The 19,628-nt window shown below is 42.1% G+C and overlaps 1 protein-coding gene across 1 annotated transcript in view; it reads right to left on the reverse strand.

The window, feature by feature from the left end:
• Scube2 (signal peptide, CUB domain and EGF like domain containing 2) overlaps positions 1 to 19,628 on the reverse strand; it is a 77,926-nt gene that overhangs the window by 26,431 nt on the left and 31,867 nt on the right. The window contains exons 11-17 of the mRNA XM_015504393.2: positions 16,872 to 16,988; positions 15,457 to 15,579; positions 14,895 to 15,011; positions 14,546 to 14,632; positions 12,288 to 12,392; positions 9,563 to 9,718; positions 8,979 to 9,185 (exon numbers count right to left, since the gene is read on the reverse strand). Of these exons, the coding sequence (XP_015359879.1) occupies positions 8,979 to 9,185; positions 9,563 to 9,718; positions 12,288 to 12,392; positions 14,546 to 14,632; positions 14,895 to 15,011; positions 15,457 to 15,579; positions 16,872 to 16,988 (912 nt within the window). The remainder of the gene's footprint in view (positions 1 to 8,978; positions 9,186 to 9,562; positions 9,719 to 12,287; positions 12,393 to 14,545; positions 14,633 to 14,894; positions 15,012 to 15,456; positions 15,580 to 16,871; positions 16,989 to 19,628) is intronic.

Here is a 19,628-nt window from a genome sequence, read left to right on the forward strand (position 1 = left end):
AGAAAGGAAAAAGGGTAGAGAGAGCGATGGGAAGGGAGTTTCCATGTGCATCATTCAGAAGGATGGCCATGACGGACCTTTCTGGGCAGAGACCAGAATGGAATGAGGGAAACAGCCTTGCAGTGGGATTACCCAAGAGTGGAGGCCTGTGGCATAGGAACACCATGAAAGGAGCAAGGTAATGGGAGATAGATAGGTCTTAAAAGGCAAGCAAGGGCCAGATCATTCCCTTGAAGTTCTTGAAGGCCACAATAAGGCAATTAGGCCTTACTCAATGTGTGCTGGAGGTTCTGAATGGGGAAGCCATGCGGTGCAATGTGATTTATGTCTTCTTCTTCTTCTTCCTCTTCTTCCTCCTCCTCCTCCTCTTCCTCCTCCTCCTCCTCCTCCTTCTCCTCTTCCTCTTCTCCTTCTTCTCCTCCTTTTCCTTCTCCTTCTCCTTCCATTGAATGCAGGGGCACATTACCACTAAGCTACATTCCCAGCACTTTTCATTTTTTATTTTGAGTCAGTGTCTCACTAAGTTGCTGAGACTGGTCTTGAACTTGAGATCCTCCTGCCTCAGTCTCCTAAGTCACTGGGATTACAGATGTGCACCATCACACCCAGCTTGATTTATGTTTTTCAGTCATCTATGGCTGCTGCATATAGAAAAGACTGAGGGCAAACAAAGGGAAGAATATTCAGAGACTATGATGACAGACTGGAAGAAAGAAGGTGATTTGCTACAGAGTAAAAAAAAAAAAAAAACAGGACAAAACAGCTAGATTCAGGATAAGCATCTGAAGCTGACAGAAGTTCCAGTGGACTGGGTGAGGAGAGACGTCAGGAAGATGTTGAGGTTTTTGGTTTCAGAAACTGGATAAAAAGAGGTGTCATTTACTGAGGGGAGGAAGAGACAAGTTTGATTTGGGAAGGAAGAAAGAGGAAACATTGAGATAGAGCTGCCTGTTGGCCATCTGAGTATTAAGACTGAGAAGGCACTGGCCAGATGGTGGTCTCTGAGGTGGACACTACACCTCAGGGCTTTACAAGATGATCCACTAGAATGGGCAAAATGGCCTCAAAGCATGTTAATTTTTACTTAATAGATAAGAAGCACTCCACATACTGGGTAAGTATGTGGTGTGAGACTGACCCCTTGCTCAGCTGGTGTCTCCCTGGGACAGGACACAGGTTAAGATGAAAAGTCTCCAAGAGAGATGAGCAGGGGGCAAAGATACTGACTGATTCACTTCTTTCTATATACTGAGAAGAATTACAATGTAACTGTGCCTGGTTGGATTTATTGATTACATTATCTAGTTTCAACTAAAGTAAACATCATAAAGTAATAAAAAGCACTTCCAGAGATTTCTATAAGGATCACCTGCACCAAAGGTATATCCACCATGCAAGCATGTGTGGCAACAGGAAAGTGCTAGGGTGACACTTATACTCTCAGCACCTGCTCAAACCATATCATGAGATACAGACAGTAACAATTCAGTAGATAAAACAAGAGTTCACCTAAGGGCTTGGATTGTGGCTCAGTGGTACAGCACTCACCTAGAATATGCAAGGCCCTGGGTTCGATCCTCAGCACCACATTAAATAAATAAATAGATAGATAGATAGATAAATAAACAAATAAATGTATTGTGTCCAACTACAACTAAAAAATTAAAAAATATTTTAAAAAAAGAGTTCACCCAAAGCACTAGCAATGAACAAAAAAAAAAAAAAATAGATTTAGGAATGCTACTATTAGCAACAAATCTTGCCAAATCATAGAGTGTACCTTAAGAAGCTAGCCAGTTATTTTTCAATTGTGTCTAATCTTTGTCTGGTTCTATATTTTATTGTACGTAAATATATTAGCCAATAGTGCAAGTATAATTTATAAATAAGTAAACGTTCATTTAAGAGTGTGTGTTCTAAAATGTTCAATCCTTCTGGGATAGAGAAGTCTATAATTAAAAATAGAAATAAGCTTGGTGAGGACACTTTGGGAGTCACCAGCATTTAATGATATTTAAAGCTGCAGCACTGGATGAGGTCAGCTAGGAGAACATGAAGCTAGAGGAGGGGAACAGGCGCTGAGCCCTGGGACACCTGGTGCTTAGAGAACAGAAATAGGAGAGGAACCAGCATCCAACATGGAAAGGAAGCAGCCAGTAAGGTAAGGAGAACCAGAAGTATGTGGTGTCCACACAGAAAAGAGATTCCAGGCAAAGGGAGGAATCAAGAGGGTCAGACAGCCTGTCTGCAATGGAGGCAGGAAATTAGCAAGCAGATTTAGCAACATGGTGGTCATTAGAAATCTTAGAAAAAGCAGTTTCAGTGTAAAGGTTGTGATGAAAACCAGACTGAGGAAAAAGTGGGAGGTAAAGGAGTGTAGTACAACTCTTTTCAAAGAGTTTTGTTCTGGCTGGTCATGGTGGCGCACACCTGTAATCCCGATGGCTCAGGAAGCTGAGGCAGGAGGATCTCCAGGCTGATCAAAGTCAGTCTCAGAAATTTCAGCAAGACCCTAAGCAACTCAGGGAGACCCTGTCTCTAAATAAAATACAAAAATTAAAAAATAGGGCTGGAGATGTGGCTCAGTGGTTGAGTGCCCCTGGGTTCAGTCCCTGATACTCAAAAAAAAATTTTTTTTTTTTTTTTGTTCTATAGGAAGACAAAGAAATGAGGTTGGGTCTGGTGACAAGCATAAGGTCAACAGACAGTTTGATTTAGGGATAGGATTTCAGTCTATGTGCTATTGGAAATGACCTAGTAGAAAAGGAGAACTCTGAGACTGGGCAGTGGGGACAAGGCAGCAACGTGCTTCTGAAGTTGAGAGGGATTGGACTCCAGTACCCAAGTGGAAGAGATGGCCTTAGATGGGAGCATGGGCCAACCACTCACTTTAACCGGAGGGACACTGGAGTGCTTGTGCACAGATGCAGGATGGAGGGCTGATCTGGACGTGAAGTGATGAAGTTATTTTCCCATGGAAAAAGCATCTCTACTCTTCCCTGCTTCTGGGTTTGTCCTCTCTCCCTCCCCCCACCTTTCCTTTCCCCCCCCCCCCCTCTTTGGTACCAGTGATTGACCACTGAGTAACATTCCCAGTCCCTTTTATTTTTTTATTTTGAGACAGAGTCTCGCTAAGTTGCTGAGGTTGACTTTGAACTTCTATCTTCCTGCCTCAGCCTCTCGAGCTGCTGGGGTAACAGGTTTGTGCCACTGAGCCCTGCCGGGTTTTCTCTTTTTATCAATGGCATCTCTCCTTTACGTGTCACCAAGGCTCAGACCTACACCTAGTCCTGCCTTCTCTCCTCACTGCGCCATCACTGAGCTGGAGCATCCTGCAAATGTGGCCCCCGGCCCCTGGAGCCTCATTCCCAGGCACTCATGGCTAGCTCCTCCCCATCTCTCACTTAGACTACTGTGATGACCTTCCACCTAGTTCCTTGCTTTCTGTTCCTCCTGCCTCGGCCCTTTACACCCGCCATTAGATTCTCTTCCCAAGATGTTTCCCGGATGGCTTTACTCCCTGGCTCAAAACCTTGCAGTCTTGACTCCCTGCATTTCTCTCTGTTTCTTTGACTCATGTTCAGTCTTTAGCTTCCTTTTCTGTGTCTGAGCTTTCATCCTTTCTTATGCTCTTTCAAGAGGCTGTTTTCCTCTGCTTCTCCCATAAATCTCTTCTGATTATTTCTTCCCCAGTGATCTCATTCATCTGACCATTCAACCAACCAGGCAGGCCTCCTGCATATGAAACAGGGCTGGGTGGGATGAGAGACATATGGGATGCGAGTGGCAGGATCAGAGGCCAAGTCAGAAACCTCTGAACTCACCCACACTCTCCTCTCTGCTGCCCCTGATCCATGTGACCACCAAAGGCAGCTTTCCTCCTGAATGTTCCTTTAACTCAAAGCCTTTTCTCTATACCTTCTTGATCTCAATATCTTTAATGTGGTACCTTCCAAAGTCCCCAAATTGGTCCTTAAGCCTGTAAGTTTTGTCCCCTACAATAGAGCAAGAAGACCTTCCAGGAATACACAAATGACCTGGACATTTCCTGATTAAATAAATGCTCCGAGGGCATCACATCACCTAAACAAAGCGGAGCCTCCTTACCAACACATCCAAGGTCTCCCATGACTTCCGCCTGGCCTAGTTGCCCACCACATCCTACCTGGCACTTGTGGGTAGTAATATCAATGTGTTTATTCTTCTTTGTGCACAGCTTACTCTCCCTCATTTCCTAAGGCTGTGCCTTTGCCTGAAAATGCCTCCCTATTTATACATAACCAGTGCATCCTTCAAAACTGAACTTAGGCTCTCTCTTTTGGGGGAAGGTTTCTTTAATCCTTAGCTGAGGGTGCTAAGTGAAACTTGAGGGATGGTGTCATATTTATCCAGGTCTCCTTAGTCCCACCACAGAGCTGGCCCATGGAGGGTTTCATCTGAGCACATTTATGAGGGATAATCTTAGGGCACAGGGTATACTCAGGAGAGGTGAGTATTCAATTTGAGAGAGTTAGGAATATAGGCTCTTGAGACAGATCTGAGTTAGAATCCTACCTTTGTCACTTATTTGCTGGGTGATGTTGGGTAAAATGCTAACCTTCATGAGGTAATATATGTAAAGTACTTAGCACGGTACTGAGCACATTATAAGTGCTCAACATTTTACTAAATTATGTTTTAAAAATCTTTATAATTAAAAAAATTCCTACTAAGTCTGTGATAAATATTATTAAATATTTATGGTCTATTACTGGTCTATATTGCTTATATAGATTTTCTTTTCCTTAATTTAAACAAAAAAATTCTATCTCTGTGATTCCAAATGATTTCTCAATTTTGAAAAAACTAAGAATAAAATTCCCAGCTCATTCCTACCTCAGGCCCTTTGCATCTACTAGTCCTTCCCTAATCTAAGGAGCTCCCCATCCCTTTCAGAGCTTTGCATGCCATCTCCTCACACATCCTCATGGACAGCACCCCTTCCATCCCTCCAAACCTCTCAGTTTTATTATCTTCACAGCACATAAACTTCTGGAATTATTTCCTTTCTTTACTTTTTAATTTCCATCTCCCTCTATTGGCATGTGAACTTCATACAAACTGGCCTCTTGCTCGTTACGTTCTCACAGCTTCATCTCAAGCACATCGAGCGAATGGAGTGGAGCCTCAATAAGTCCTAGCTGAATTAACTTTTCTCAATTGCTGCAGAGGAAAGCTACTGCTAGTAAAAACTGAATTGAACTTTCCTATTCTCTCAAGAACCCAGGCACTGAAATACTTCCCAGTTCACCAGTTGCCTGTATTCTCTTAAAAATCTCAGCAAGTTTTAAGAAGTCAAATACAAAAATAGGCCTATTATCAAGTCTATTTCTTAAAAAGTTTTTCCTTTAGCTGACGTCATGAAAGTATAATGTTCGAAATCTGGGTCACTGTTAATTTTTCTTTAGGCATGAAGGACTTCATATAGTCCTGTATGGAGCTTAAGAAATTTGTTCCTTGTAGAATATAATTGCTTTTCTTTTCTTTTTCACCATCTTACTAAAATGGATCACAGATGGTCCAAAAGTCACTTGCAGAGTGGGTTGCTTCCAAAGTCCCCAAATACCAAATTAATAAAAAGACTTTACTATGTTCAAATGACAATAAGAAAGTCTTCAATTTTGTCAGAAGTTATTTCCTTTGATGTAACTTGGGACTTTAAAATTTTATTTTTTAAAAGGCTATTGGAAAGTCAAACAAGTCAATGGAAAAATAAACAAAGACTATGGATGTTCTGAGAAAAAGAAATACAAATGACTAGACCTAAGACAGCAGGCTCAGTCTTACTAATAATCAAAGAAAAACAAGTTTAAATGCCTTTATTATTTTTATACACACTCAGACACAATACTGGAGGGAACAGTACATTGGTTTTTTTTTGGAGGGTAATTTGGCAGTTATCTATTATTATTAATAGATAATTATTATTATCTATTATTGTTTTAAATATGCATATTATTTTTTTAATACGGGAATTTTTATACCTTTATTTTATTTATTTATTTTCTTGTGGTGCTGCATATCAAACCCAGTGCCTCACACATGATAGGCAAGTGCTCTACCACTGAGCTACAACCTCAGCCCCAAATATGCATGTTCTTTGACCTGGCAATTGTACTTCTGCAAGTCTGTCCTTCAGGAATGTCAACATGTGTACAAAAAAGGGTATTCACAGAAGCACTGTTTGTGTAAAAAAGAAAAAAAGGAATAAGTTTAGTGTCCACCAATAGGAGCAAAGCTAACAAATACTGTTGTTTTAAGACAGATATAAACTAGAAACCATTAAAAGAAATGATGTAGCTTCCACGCTGGCACAGAAAGATGCCTGTGATGTATTCTATAGTTAAAAACAACATGTAGCAGTATTCAAATTGTATTGGTATATTTTAAAATATGTTTATTCACACATAAACCCATTTTCTACACAGCAGCCAAAGTTATTATTTCCAAATGTAAGTCAAAACACTTTTGGGGAGGCTTTAACATCATTTGAACATGTTGTCCAAGGGTTCGTATGTTGACATTTAATCTCCATTGTGACATACTAAGAGAGTGCAAAGTTAAACCAACTGAAACATTTAAAGGTGAGATCTTTGGGAAGTGACCAGGATTAGATAAGTTGGAGCCCTCTGATGGAACTGGTGGATTTATAAGAGAGAAGGAGTAGTGCCAGCTACACAGAAGGCCAAGGCTCAGGAGAGAGATCAGAACACACACACACACACACACACACACACACACACACACACACAAAATGCCATGTACCTGCTGGGTAAAAATCTTTTCTAATTAACACATTCAACCTTTCTTTGTATCTATTCCTTCCTCTAGCAGACAGAAGAAAAGAAGGAATGCCAGTAATTCCTTATGCAAGAGGGGGAAAGTAAGGCTGATGGAATCTTCAACATTGCTTTCTGACAAGGTGGCAAAGATTTGATCTCATGTAGGCTACAAAATTCATCCAATTTTAGAGGGAGCTTGAGATAAGCCACACTGTCTCTCTTACGAACAAATCCAACCAAATTTAGCATGACAACCAAATTTAGCGTGGCATCTCAGGGGCACCTTCACACACCACAAGAGAGACAAAACCCTCTACAGTATCCTTCACAGGTTGTCATGATCATGAGGCCTCTGTTAACTCCTGCCCCTATCCTTGGTTTAGTTCCCAGAAGCATACCATACCCATGATAGTATTAGTAATGGTCTCCCTGGGGAGTTGGTCTACCTGCCCTTTATAATAGTTTTCCTACATTCTTAACAGACCATGAAGGCTCCCTGGTGAGCCCACAGGCTTACCCCAACAGGAGAGTTAGTGGGGAGAGGGGTGCAGTTTAGTTCTGAGAGGTCAAGAAGAGGCCCAGCTTGCCCACCCCAAGTTTCTTCACTCACCCTAAAAAGTAGGGAGGCAAAGCCAACCTTCACCACTATTTTGGCATGGAAACTGGAGCTCTTGGGATTTAAAATTAGGATAAATCAACCAGATGGGTTATATTTACTTTCTTTTTCTTCTTTCTTCTTAGAAGAATCAGCTGGAGTAAGTCAGAGGTCTCCGGGAACCAGCCCCTTGTGAACAGTTACACTTGATTTTCACCAAGTTTTGGCAAAGGAACAGATTGGAGCTGTGGTGCTGTTGTTGACAGTTTGGCTGGGCTCAGCTTTGCTTATTCACAAACCCTAACTTATTACATCTTACCTAAGCTGCAGTTCTCAGGCCTCATGATTCTACTGACACTTAAAAAAAAAAAAATATATATATANTATATATATATATATATATATATATATATATATGGTTGTAGTTGGGCACAATACCTTTTTAATTTATTTTTATGTGGTTCTGAGGATCGAACCCAGGGCCTTGCACGTGCTAAGCAAGCGCTCTACTGCTGAGCCACAACCCCAGTCCCTATTGACAATTTTAGAAAGAATATCTATTTACTTTGAGGAGGCTGACTATTGAACTCCACCTTATTTGGAACCAGAGCACAGACTTTAGAATTAGACCACCAATGAGATCTTCAGCAAGAGAAGAGCTTCAGGCTGTTCACCTATTAAACCTGGCAGGGTTACTATGAGGATTAAATGAGATAATGGAGACACAGGGCTCAGTGTTGTGCTTGCTAATAGAACTCAATAAATTGCCATTACTACTATAAAGTGAGACTCCATTTTTCCCTATTTAAGACTTTTCAAGTAGAGTCTCCCCTGGAGACTGGCCTGGAACAGCCTCTGACAACAAAAACATTTTAAAACTGATCACTGTGGAACCTTTTGCTAGATTTATCAGAAGAACTGAAAGTTTGTCAAAGTTAATCCTCAAACATATCACAGAACAACAACATACCACAGAACTGACACTCCTAGGAGCCTTGTGCAGAAGCTCAGGACTCTCACAAGGCAGCAGGGTGGCCCTAGCTTTGCCTCTGTACAAGACTATGGACAGGAGTTTGTTCCCTGCTACCAGCAATCAAGCCAGAGAGAAGTGCCTTTAGGAAGTGATGACAGAATGGAGTATGAAAAAGGCTCTGGGGTGCCTCACACCCCAGTCCTGCCCCAGCCAGGGAACAGGGCTCTAAAAAATAAAAATAAAAAGTACAAAGAAGATCCCTTGGGGATTTAAAGGGCAGCATCCTTCCTATAAATCCTGACTCTTTCTTTTTGTCCCTCAGTTCAACAGTGACTTCAGTCCCCACCACAAGCTAGGCATGGTGCCAGGTGCCAGGGAAAGAGGTGAGCAACACTAACTCAGCCCCCAGGGAGCTCCAGGTCTCGTAGGCAGGACAGCACTAGCATGACAGGTACCAGATGAGAAAGGGCTTCCAAAGGCGTTCTATGAGCCCAGAGAAGGAAGGATGGCCCAGATTCCCCACTGGTTACCTTTAGTGTTCACAGAGCTCAATGCAGTTCTGTAGACAGGCATGTCCTGGGCTACTCACCGCATTGGTTTTCTGTATGGCCCTGACCCACTCCACAGGACTCTGCCTGCTGTTCGGATGTTCTGGGAGACTTTTTAGTCACATCAAGGTCCATGCCTGAGAGCTGAAGGTGAAACTGCTCCCTGTGGGCAGCCTTCCTGAGTGTGCGGATGGCCTTCCGCAGCCGCTTCTCTGTTCGCTTCACAATACAGCTCAGATCACAAGAAGCTGCAGAAACAAGGACAGCAACATGGGGGTAGTCAGGCTGCAGTGTGTGAGGATGTCCAGACCAACTGCAGGGCCCACCAACACCCCGAGTTCCCTGTGGACCAGAAAGGGCGACACCTGGAGGTGGGCACCTAGCAGGCTGGGCAGCATTCAATTCAAACAGAAATTTATTGACCAAAACAATAGCTTTGGGTCTTTTTGAAGCAGAGAAAATCATCAGGTTCTAAACCAATTTGTGTAGTTTGGGGGTGAAAATAAAACAGGAGATACTTCAGTGTTTGCACTACTTTCCCCCCAGGAATGATGAAAGGTAAAAGGTAAAGAAAGAAGGAGCAAGCTGTGAGAAGCCTGGCACCACGGATGGCTTTCAGACCAACCTGTCACCTCCTTTTGGTAAGTTTCACGCTCAAACTCAACAGTGATAAACATTTCCTTAGGGGTGCTTGATCGGCCAGGGGGTGCTGGGACTTGCTTGCCAGGGCTGCATGTAAGGTTTGCGTAGCGAAAGCTCTCTTTTACTGAGCTGTGCTTCTCTGTATGAAGAAACAAAATTATCGGGAGCCAAGTCCTGGCAAAGCACTCAGTTGAACATTCGCTAAAGCTCAGTAAACATTTCATTAAAACAACTCTCCAGGGACTACGTGATTAACTCCACATGGCGAGACGCTGAAAGCTCCCAGCTTGGAGCATGATGACATTTTCATCTTGAAGAGCCAGTATCGCCTCCTATATAACTTTACAATCTAGCTCTTGAAAATTCTTTTCATGGACAAATGCTGGGTGTGTCCGACTAGCCAGCCACATGTGTGGAAGAGGAGAACCAGGGGTCGTTTCACATCAAAACCCTGCTGATAGTTTGCTGAGATGTGCCCACATTCTCACAGTTGTTTTTTGTGGTTGTTGTTTTTGTTTTTTGGTACTGGGGATGGAACCAGAGATGCTTAACCACTGAGCCACATCCCCAGTCCATTTTATTTTTTGACACAGGGTCTTGCTAAATTGCTTAGGGCCTTGCTAAATTGCCCAGGCTGGCTTCGAACTTGCCTCAGTCTCCTGAGTTGCTGGGATTACAGGTAGGTGCCACCATGCCTGGCTTCACAGTTGGTTTCCTTAAAACTGGACTGTGAGGGCCCCAGCAGAGGGAATTAGTGCAGGAGCAGAAGGGAAACCAACTTCTGCTTTCAGGCAAACTGACCCTGACATAATTCTAACCAGAAGGGAGAGCTGGAAAGCACATCAACAGTGATGTCTCATTTTTTTTTTCTGTTTTGTTTTTCTTTTTCTTTTTGTGGTACTGGGGATTGAACCCCAGGGCAGGGGAGGAGGGGTGCTCTACTACTGAGCTGCATCCCAGCCCTTTTTGTTTCTTATTGCTGCTCTGGCTGGCCTCGAACTTGCCATCCTCCCTGCCCCAGCCTCCTGAGTTGCTGAGTTCACAGGTATGTGCCACCACACCCAGCTTGATGTCTCATGTTTAAATAACCAGGGGAAAAAAATGGCACAAAGAATCAACAGAACCAAACAATATCATGAAGGCATCAAGGATGACAGTGGAATTTTTGTATGTCACCAGGATTTGCATATCTCTGTTCCTGACTTTGGCAGTCTCCCATCCCAGCGACTTCCAGTGAATCTGGTGATTAATGATTGCTAACCGTAATCAAAGATCAAGCAGGTCCACATATCCACATGATTAATTTGGCTCTATTTTAAAATGTTATTTTATTGAACTGAAGAATTATCTTTGTATTCTTCTTTAACATTACAAGTATATTCAAAACAATAGCTCATCAAGAGCCAAAAGAGATAAATTTATTTCTTCTCTATATTTTCTCCTAAAAGATGTTTTACCTTTTCATAAAATTAACTTAAAATTGTAAACTAAAAAGATATTCATCTTGAAACTTTTTCCTTTCAATTTTCCCATATCTACTTTTTTAAAGCTTTTTATTTTGAAGTTCAGATTCCTAGAAAAGTTGCTAAGATAGTATTGAGAGTTCCCACATAACCTCTACTCAGTTTACCCTGCTAACATCTTACTTACCCTAACATCATATTTATCAAAACTAAGAAATTAGCATATTGGTGTAATCCATTAAGTAGACTCCAGACCAAATCTTTTTTCAATAATGCTTCCTTCTGGTTTAAAAGTATGAATGCTCACTAAGGAGCATATTAAAAATGTAGAAAAAATTAAAATCAATCACTTGTCATCCTCTACCCAGATATAACCATTACTCACACAGTGATCTTTCTGTTTTCCTTCCACTTCACTTTTTCATACAATTTAGATTGTATTAGATATATAGTTGTTTCTGTCCCCCTTTCCATCTTAGCATTATAACAAGGACATTTTCCTGCCATTAAACATTCTTTTAATACATATAGTTAATAGCTGCCTAATATTCCATAAAATAGAGGTACCAAAATTGATGTTGGTTAGTTACCAGCAGGAAGTCAAAGTAACTAGAGTAAGCTTTATTTTTATTTATTTATTTTTTTTTTGAGGGTAGACTGGGGAAAGAAACCTCTTAATACATAAATCCTTATTATTTTTTTTATCTCCAAAAGTATCCTCTGAAATAATACAGAAAATGTGAGCTGAGGAAGAAAGAAGAGAAAGATGTTGCTTGTTTCAGTAAGGCCAATTATACTTAGATGGTATTTGTTCTGTTGAAGCCAATGGAGTCACAGTTTCCAAAAAACAGAGCAGCAGGAATGCTGGATATTACATCTTTGTTCATCAAAGCTATCATTTCTGAGCCAACCCTTTTTTTTCAAATTTCTTTGGCTTGCTCTTCAAGCAAACTCTAAGATCCAGAAAATTTAACCCAATGCAAACACACATTGCTAATTAATCTTAAGCCCTTATTGACTCCTTTGAACTCACAGGTTTTTCCTGAGCTTCATCAACTACTTTATGGAGGAAGCTCAGAAGTACAATCCCAAAAGGGTATAGGGGTGCTAAGCTAGGCTCTGCTCCCTCTGGTGACAAAAGTCCCTGGAGATGCTGAAGTTCAATCCCATCTGAAGTGCCCCTCAGACCTCCGGCTCAGGCATCACAGGCCCCTTTCCCAACACACCAGCCATCTGATTCCATACCTGGTAGTGCTGGTCGCAGACCCTCGGGAAACAGCTCAGCCTTTTTCAAACTACACTTGCCTTCATTTAACTTAAAGGTTACACTTGTCCTGATGGTGGTGACATCTTCAGAAAGAAACAAGTGAGAGAAGTTACCTTCAAAGGCAAAGGAACAGAAACACCAGGTGGATGTTGACTGGGTCCCACTGCACAGCACACCCTGAGCCCCCTCTCTCACCTGAGACCAAGAAAGGTTTGGATCATGGAATGCTCATTACCCTGGACTGGGGACACCTGGAGCTTTCTCGGTGTTACACTAATCTCCTCAGGGGAGAGATGAATGAATCCAATGTTCAAATATAACAAAGAAAGAGCCCAAAACAGCCTCCACGGTGAGATAAAAGATGAGGCTGGGGCAGGGGCTGTAGCTCAGTGGCAGAGTGCTTGCCTAGCACATGTGAGGCACAGGGTTTGATCTTTAGCACTGCATAAAGAAAATAAACAAATAAAATAAAGGCATGATGTCCATCTACAACTATAGAAAAATTTTTTTAAAAAAAGATGAGGCCAATTTTGTTCCTGTCTGATAATGAAGTCCAATTTCTCAGTCTCAAATCTGGATAAGACCATCTAAGAAGAGAGTGAAGGGAAGACTCTCCCATGTATGCCTGCCCTGAGAGGATAGGGCTGAGGCAGCTGCCAATCCAGACATTATTAGATTTCCAGGGCCTGGCAGGGAACACAGGTCCCACTCTAAGGGGCTTTGTGCAGAATTCTGGGGGCAGTCCCAGAATCAGTCTTCACCACACATTAGGCTCTGGAATCCATGACCTACATTTGGATTCTAGATCCTTGACTTGTGATAAGAACTTGAGCAAGTTTTTATTTATTTTTTTAATTACTTTTATTTTTTAAATACATGACAGCAGAATGTATCATAATTCTTATTACACATTGAGCAAGTTTTTAATCTCCCTAAGTCTCAGTTTCTTCATCTGTAAAATAGACACATTTAAGTACCTATGTTACCAGGCTGTTGTAAGGATTAAGTGTAATAAGGCCAAAAAAAAAAAAGAAGAAGTTGTTTAGCTGGCTGACTGCTACACAGTAAAAACTGAGTAGCTGTTGGCTATTTGCTTTCCCACCCTTGGGTAGCCTAAATCACCAAGGAATCATCACTGAGGAATTTGATGAAACATACCATGATGTCCACTCTGACTGGGTCTCAAACATCCAACAAAAAGGGCAGTGAATGGGGCTGGAGTAATGGCTCAGTGGTAGAGGGCTTGCCTAGCATGCGTGAGGCAAAAACTCACAGGTTTTTCCTGAGCTTCATAACTACTTTATGGAAGAAGCTCAGAAGTACAACCCCTAAAAGGTTTTGATTCTCAGCACCATGTATAAATAAATAAAGGTCCTTTGACAGCTTAAAAAAAAAACATATATATATATATATATATATATATATATATATATATGTATGTATGTATGGCAGTGAATGATAGTGCTTAAGATTCTGAACTCAGATTGCCTAGGTTCAAATCCTGGTTCTTCTATTTCTTACTGGAATTTTATCTCTCTGAGCTTCAGTGCCTTGTCTGGTTAATGAGGATACTAATAAAATTGACTCAGAGGATTGTGGTATAGATTAAATCAGTTAATACATATAATTTAGTGGGCAGCACATTTTAACTACTTGATTACTGCACAGCTTGGGTATCTATCTTTGCCCATAAAGGTAATATGGACATCAAGATGTCATATGGGCCTCATTCAGATGTTCTTATGACAGAGTGACAAATGTGCATACATCTGAGCAGATAAGGCCTAATGAAAACTCTGGATCTCATTCTTAGTCTTTTGACAAATTGGAAAGGATTTGCCCTTTTGGGGGCAGAATCCTTGCTCCATCTGTTCTGCCCAGGACTATCTCCATTAATGCCAGGTATCCAGGCACATTTCTTGCAGGCCCTCTGAGGCATAGAGGGAATTTGGGAGACCTGAGTTTCCTAGTTCCAGAGCTCTGTGGGTCTCTGTCCAATATGTTGACCCACCAGGGTTGAACACAATGCTGCTGAGTACACGGTGAATGTTCAATAAGTATCTGTTACATGGGTGAGTCAGATTCGAGGCACTAAATCTGCAGACAAGAACATCTTGCAAATGCTCAAGCCTCGAGATTAAGAAAGAAAAAAACAAATCCAGTGCCCAAGAACAGCACCCTTGCATAAAGGCCACTGAACACAAGCCCCAAGAAAATACGTAGATTTGGTAATTACCCCCAAAAGCAGAGTCATTTGATTTTTGCTGTTTGCTCCTGAGAGGAGAAGAAGAGCCGCAGGTGACAGAATAGGCCTCTTGCAGTCCTGACAGACAGAATGTGAATTGTCAAATGCATAAGCAAGGTTACTATGGGCTATCCTGATGGCAGCTAAAATCACCCCCACCCCACTCTTATTTGTATCACTAGAAAAACACCCAGCATATGGGGCCTGAAAGCATGGGCCTCTGGTGGTCAAAAGTATCTGGTCAAGGACCTGAAAGGCCTTTGAGGGCTTCCAGCACCTACAGGCCAGGAAGACCTGGCCCTGGTATGAGGATCTGCCCCTGGGGACCAAACCCACTCACCTGAAGAGAGGTGAATGCCAGAGTGACATCTTAGGAAGCACCTGTCTCCTCCACCACTCTTCCCACAATGCAGGGACACATGGGGTGACACACTAGTGGACAGGAACCCCTTCACTTCTAAACAGGACAAAACACAGACACTTACAGAAAGAGAAGGACATTTCTAAGTGTGACAAGGACAGCTGAATCCCATGCACCAAAGGCCCCAAGTAAAGAAAATAAAGCTGATGCCCACACAGAACACAGACACAGGCCCCACTTCCCACCAAGGTCAAGGAGTCCCTCCCTGGTGTGCAATTTTTTTCATGCAGAAGAGCAACCAGGGAAACAGAAGTAAGTTCCAACCTACGCAGAAGCACAGAAGGAAACACCAAAGAGCCTGAAAAGTATCTCCTGTTTTTGGACTATTTAAAGACTGGCTGCTGCTGCAAAGGGGAGAAAATCTTATGGAGAAGGTCAGGGTGCTCTGGGTCCAGAGGACATGGAGCACGCAGAGCCTCCCACCTCTGGGCCAGCAGTGAGCCCCACTGGCTATGTCTGCTCTGTGGCCGGTGCCCCTTACCCACACAGTCCTTTTTATTCCAGTGGAGCTTGTACCCGGGATGGCACTGGCATTCATAGCTGCCCACTGTGTTTGCACAGACCTGCTGACAGCCTCCGTTGTTGATGCTGCACTCGTTGGTGTCTGTGGAACAAGATGCTCCCCTGTCACAGCAGCATGTCACTGAAAGGGCTGACACTATCCTTCCCTTGAGGAAGGAGCAGCAGCGACGTCACATGGTTGAAAGTCACCAAACAAAGGAAAGATGCTGACTGCCTTCAAACTTGGCACCCACTGACCACATGCCCCAAATTTCCCATTGGCATGAGCCTCACTAGGGGAGGTCTCAAGTTCCTCTGTTCACTGAACCATTGCCCAGTTAGGAAACCTCAGACGGGACCACACTCTGCTTTCAGATGTTCAAACTTGGACACCCCACAGGCTTCTAATTTAAAACTCCATCATATTCTGTGTTGAACATCAAGGGAGTCAGAATTCAGACTCCTATTTGACTGTTGCCTCAGTTGAGGTACAGAAAACAGAAGTGGCATATACTGACTCGTGTCAACACAAGACTAAGTCCCATCAGAAGGAGGCCCCAGATTCACTTCCATATTTAGGGTACATTTTGTTAGTGTTTCTTGGCAAACTCAGTAGCTATACAGTTAGGCATGTTAAGGATGTGTTGAGGAGAAAGGAGACAACATGATCCATTCTTCTTAAGCACAGGAAAGAAAGACTAGGCAGCAAGTATTCAGGCCAGTGGTTCCAAAGTCCTGCAGATTCTCAGAATTACCTTGAAATCTGAATCTGTGTTCTCAAAGATTGCTGGGTGAATCTGATGGCCAGGGGAATGGAATGGGAGTCAGTTGGTGCTGAATCTGATTTAGACTATAGCCTGCTTGACTTCAAGGTTATGAGACTACGTTGCTAAATGTGAACAGAATGGAGAGAGAAATACAATGGTTCCACTTGCAGTTCAAAGACCTAACTATGGGGCTCAGACTAAGGTTTTGTGCAGCCAGTGCTCTGCACAGCAGGAATTGGTTGGTGCCCTGCCAAGCCTCTCTGAGGACTGTAACTTTACTGTCTGATGTGAAGTTCCAGTGGACAGGGTCTCAGCTCCTGAGAGACCCTCCCACTCTCTGAATACAACCGCAAGTCAATAAAGTCAAGGAAGAATCAATCCACAGCTGAAAGAGCTCAGTTTCTCTCTCTGCTCCACTTCACACCAGACATGTTAAAAGGATAAATGTGGACAGGTCCTCTTTCAGCAAATGCTTCCCTTAAGATGATGGACCTGTTGCAATTGTGCAGGGACTGTGATGTACCTTTTACCCCTACTGTAGGAAAATAAACCTTGGAGATGAGCCCTGCTCCCCACCCCCAGGACCAACTTCACCCTATCTCCCAAGCCTAGAGGACAGTCCACTTACCTCCACAGTGGGTGAAGCCATAGAGAGTGTACCCTTTGTTGCAAGCACAAGCAAATGTGCCAGGGTGGTTGATACAGCTGTGGTCACAGGTCCTATCCAAAGAGCACTCATCCACATCTGTAATTGCCAAAGGGAGAGGGCTGATGAAACCAGCTCTGACAAATGAGGGGAGAGGTTTATAATAAACGCCAGTTGCTGAGCAAGAACCCAAACAACACATGGCGGTGGGGGAGATTTCCTATTCATCCTCCTCTCTCATTTGTGTCAAAGAAAGAATTGAGCAGCCCACCATAGGTCTGCTCACTGCCAGGACCCTTATTTCCAAATTCTGTTGCAAACTGCACATACCTTTAGGTTTAATTTGTCTCTTTCACCCATACTTATTTGCAAAGATAAGTAAATGAAAGTCACATGAGATAACATACCTAAAAAAGATTTTTGAAAACTATATTATAAACAATGATACTAGCTGTACATTATTATTGTTATATTACTATTGGTAAAATAGCACCAGTAACTTTATAAGCTATGGTGAAATAAACAAAGGAAACCCTTGTGTTGGAAGTAAATCTGGTTCTCCTCTCTTTCTGATCTTCCCAGAATTAGTCTTCAGATTAACCAAGAAGCCAGTTAATCCTGGGTTTTAAAGCCCTCTGCACTAAAAGAATGTATCAACATTAATAACCTCCGTAGTTTTCTATGGCAGACATGGAAATTAGGTGGTTAAACTCTAAACTGGTTCTCCTTGACCAGTCCCTTGGTTGTGTTCCTCCCCCATAGTCCAGCACCATGTGTCCCCTATCTTCCTGGTTCAGTGAAAATGCATGTGTCCCCTATCTTCCTGGTTCAGTGTAAATGCATCCTTGGCTACGGATGGGGTTATGCACACTAGCCTCAGGAAACTGCATGTGTCTATCTAATCATCTCTTCTTGCATGGTCTGGCCCCCACATCTTTCCTGTAGACTTCCTCAAGTCTTTAGAGGGTTTTAAAGTTACAACTTATGTCTCCAAATGGATAAACCAGGATGAGTGCAGCACTTGGTGGAAGCTAACTAGACCATTTCTACACCACTTTTTCAACACTGAATGTGCCACAAGAAACTACATTAATAAAAAACAAACATTTGGATGGATCAGGAGGAATGAAAAAGTGAAATAAAAAAGGGCAAATTCTTGCAAAATATCTTCATTCCTAGCTTTTCCCAGAAATCCTGGCAATTTTTCCAGCAAATTTGTTCTGTGCAAATATTTATTCTAGTAAGATTGATCAGTGAAAAATGAGAAAAAGTCAGTTTCTTCCCTAGTAATTGATGCCATTCTATGAAATCTGTTATTAATATCAGCCAGTTGCTGAGAAAGTGGACTCGTTCAGTAGCTGACTTTGGCAGCTCACTCTAGGCTTTCTCTTTGCCAAAAATAATGAGATCACTTTCCTAATTCTTTTTTAATGTGTTTACACAGCTTAAACAGTATTGCTTGCTCTATACATTATAAAACATTATGTGGAACAGCAAATTTGCTTTCCAAGTCAAACTGAAGAAAACCACACAATGATCATCTAGCACTAACTCACTGAATTTAAAGGAGAATATATTTGAACTGCCCGGCAAATTATGTATTAATAAAACCTAATTCACACCATACAGTTTTTTAAAAAGATAATGTTACAACTTTGTTATACAAAGTGAAATCAGATCTTTACCACTGAGCTACAGTCCTAGTCTTTTCTATTTTTTGTTTTGAGATGGGCTTGCTACATTATTGAGGCTGTCCTGAACCTGGCAATCCTCTTGCCTCAGACTCTTGAGAAGCTGGGATTACAAACTTGTGCCACCACACCTGGCCTGACTCTGATTTAATGCTGAGATTTCTAACAAGCCAAATAAGGCAGTCTTTATTCCCAGAAACACAGCAAGAACAAATGACAGCAGATCTTTTCTGAGAGTTTTTCCTGTATATTAATAGGACATAAAAGTGCTTATCTGAAACTATTTTTTTTGAGAGAGAGAGAGAATTTTTTAAATATTTATTTATTTTTTTAGTTTTCGATGGACACATCTTTGTATGTGGTGCTGAGGATCGAACCCGGGCCGCAAGCATACCAGGTGAGCATGCTACCACTTGAGCCACATCCCCAGCCCTGTTTATCTGAAACTATTAATGATAACATGCCCCAAGACAGCTTCCCACCACCCAAAACAATTGTTAATACCAATGACTGCTGCCAAAGGAAGTTTCCTTGCTGTCCACCTTATGTGGGAAGGATGTATTTGAAAAGGGGTCTGTAATACTGCTTAAGAACCAACCAGTGTCTCTACCACACAACCCCCTCCCTCCATCTCTAACCTTCTTCTAAGCATCAAAGGCTGGTTATTCAAAACAAGAACTATAGGAAGAGACCAGCCGGTTCATGGTCTTGGTTATGAACCCATCTTTTGGCTAGGAAGGTGTGTTCTCTAATTCTACAGATTTTTGCTAAAAACCTTTTTTGTCATCAGGTCAATAACATGAAAATAATTATTAAAAAAGGAAAATTATCCATATCTCAACACCCTGATGCAACCCTGTTTGCATTGCATTTCATTCCATTTCAAGCAGTGAGTACTGCTGTAGTCACATCAGGTGGATTCTTTGAGGTGTTCTTTTTTTTTTTTTTTTCGTACCAGGGATTGAATCCAAGGGTGCTTAACCACTTAGCCACATCCCCAGTCCTTTTTATTTTTTATTTTGAGACAGGGTCTCACTAGGTTGCTTAC

This window comes from Marmota marmota, unplaced genomic scaffold (assembly GCF_001458135.2).
Source record: "Marmota marmota marmota unplaced genomic scaffold, marMar, whole genome shotgun sequence".
Lineage (NCBI taxonomy): Eukaryota > Metazoa > Chordata > Mammalia > Rodentia > Sciuridae > Marmota > Marmota marmota.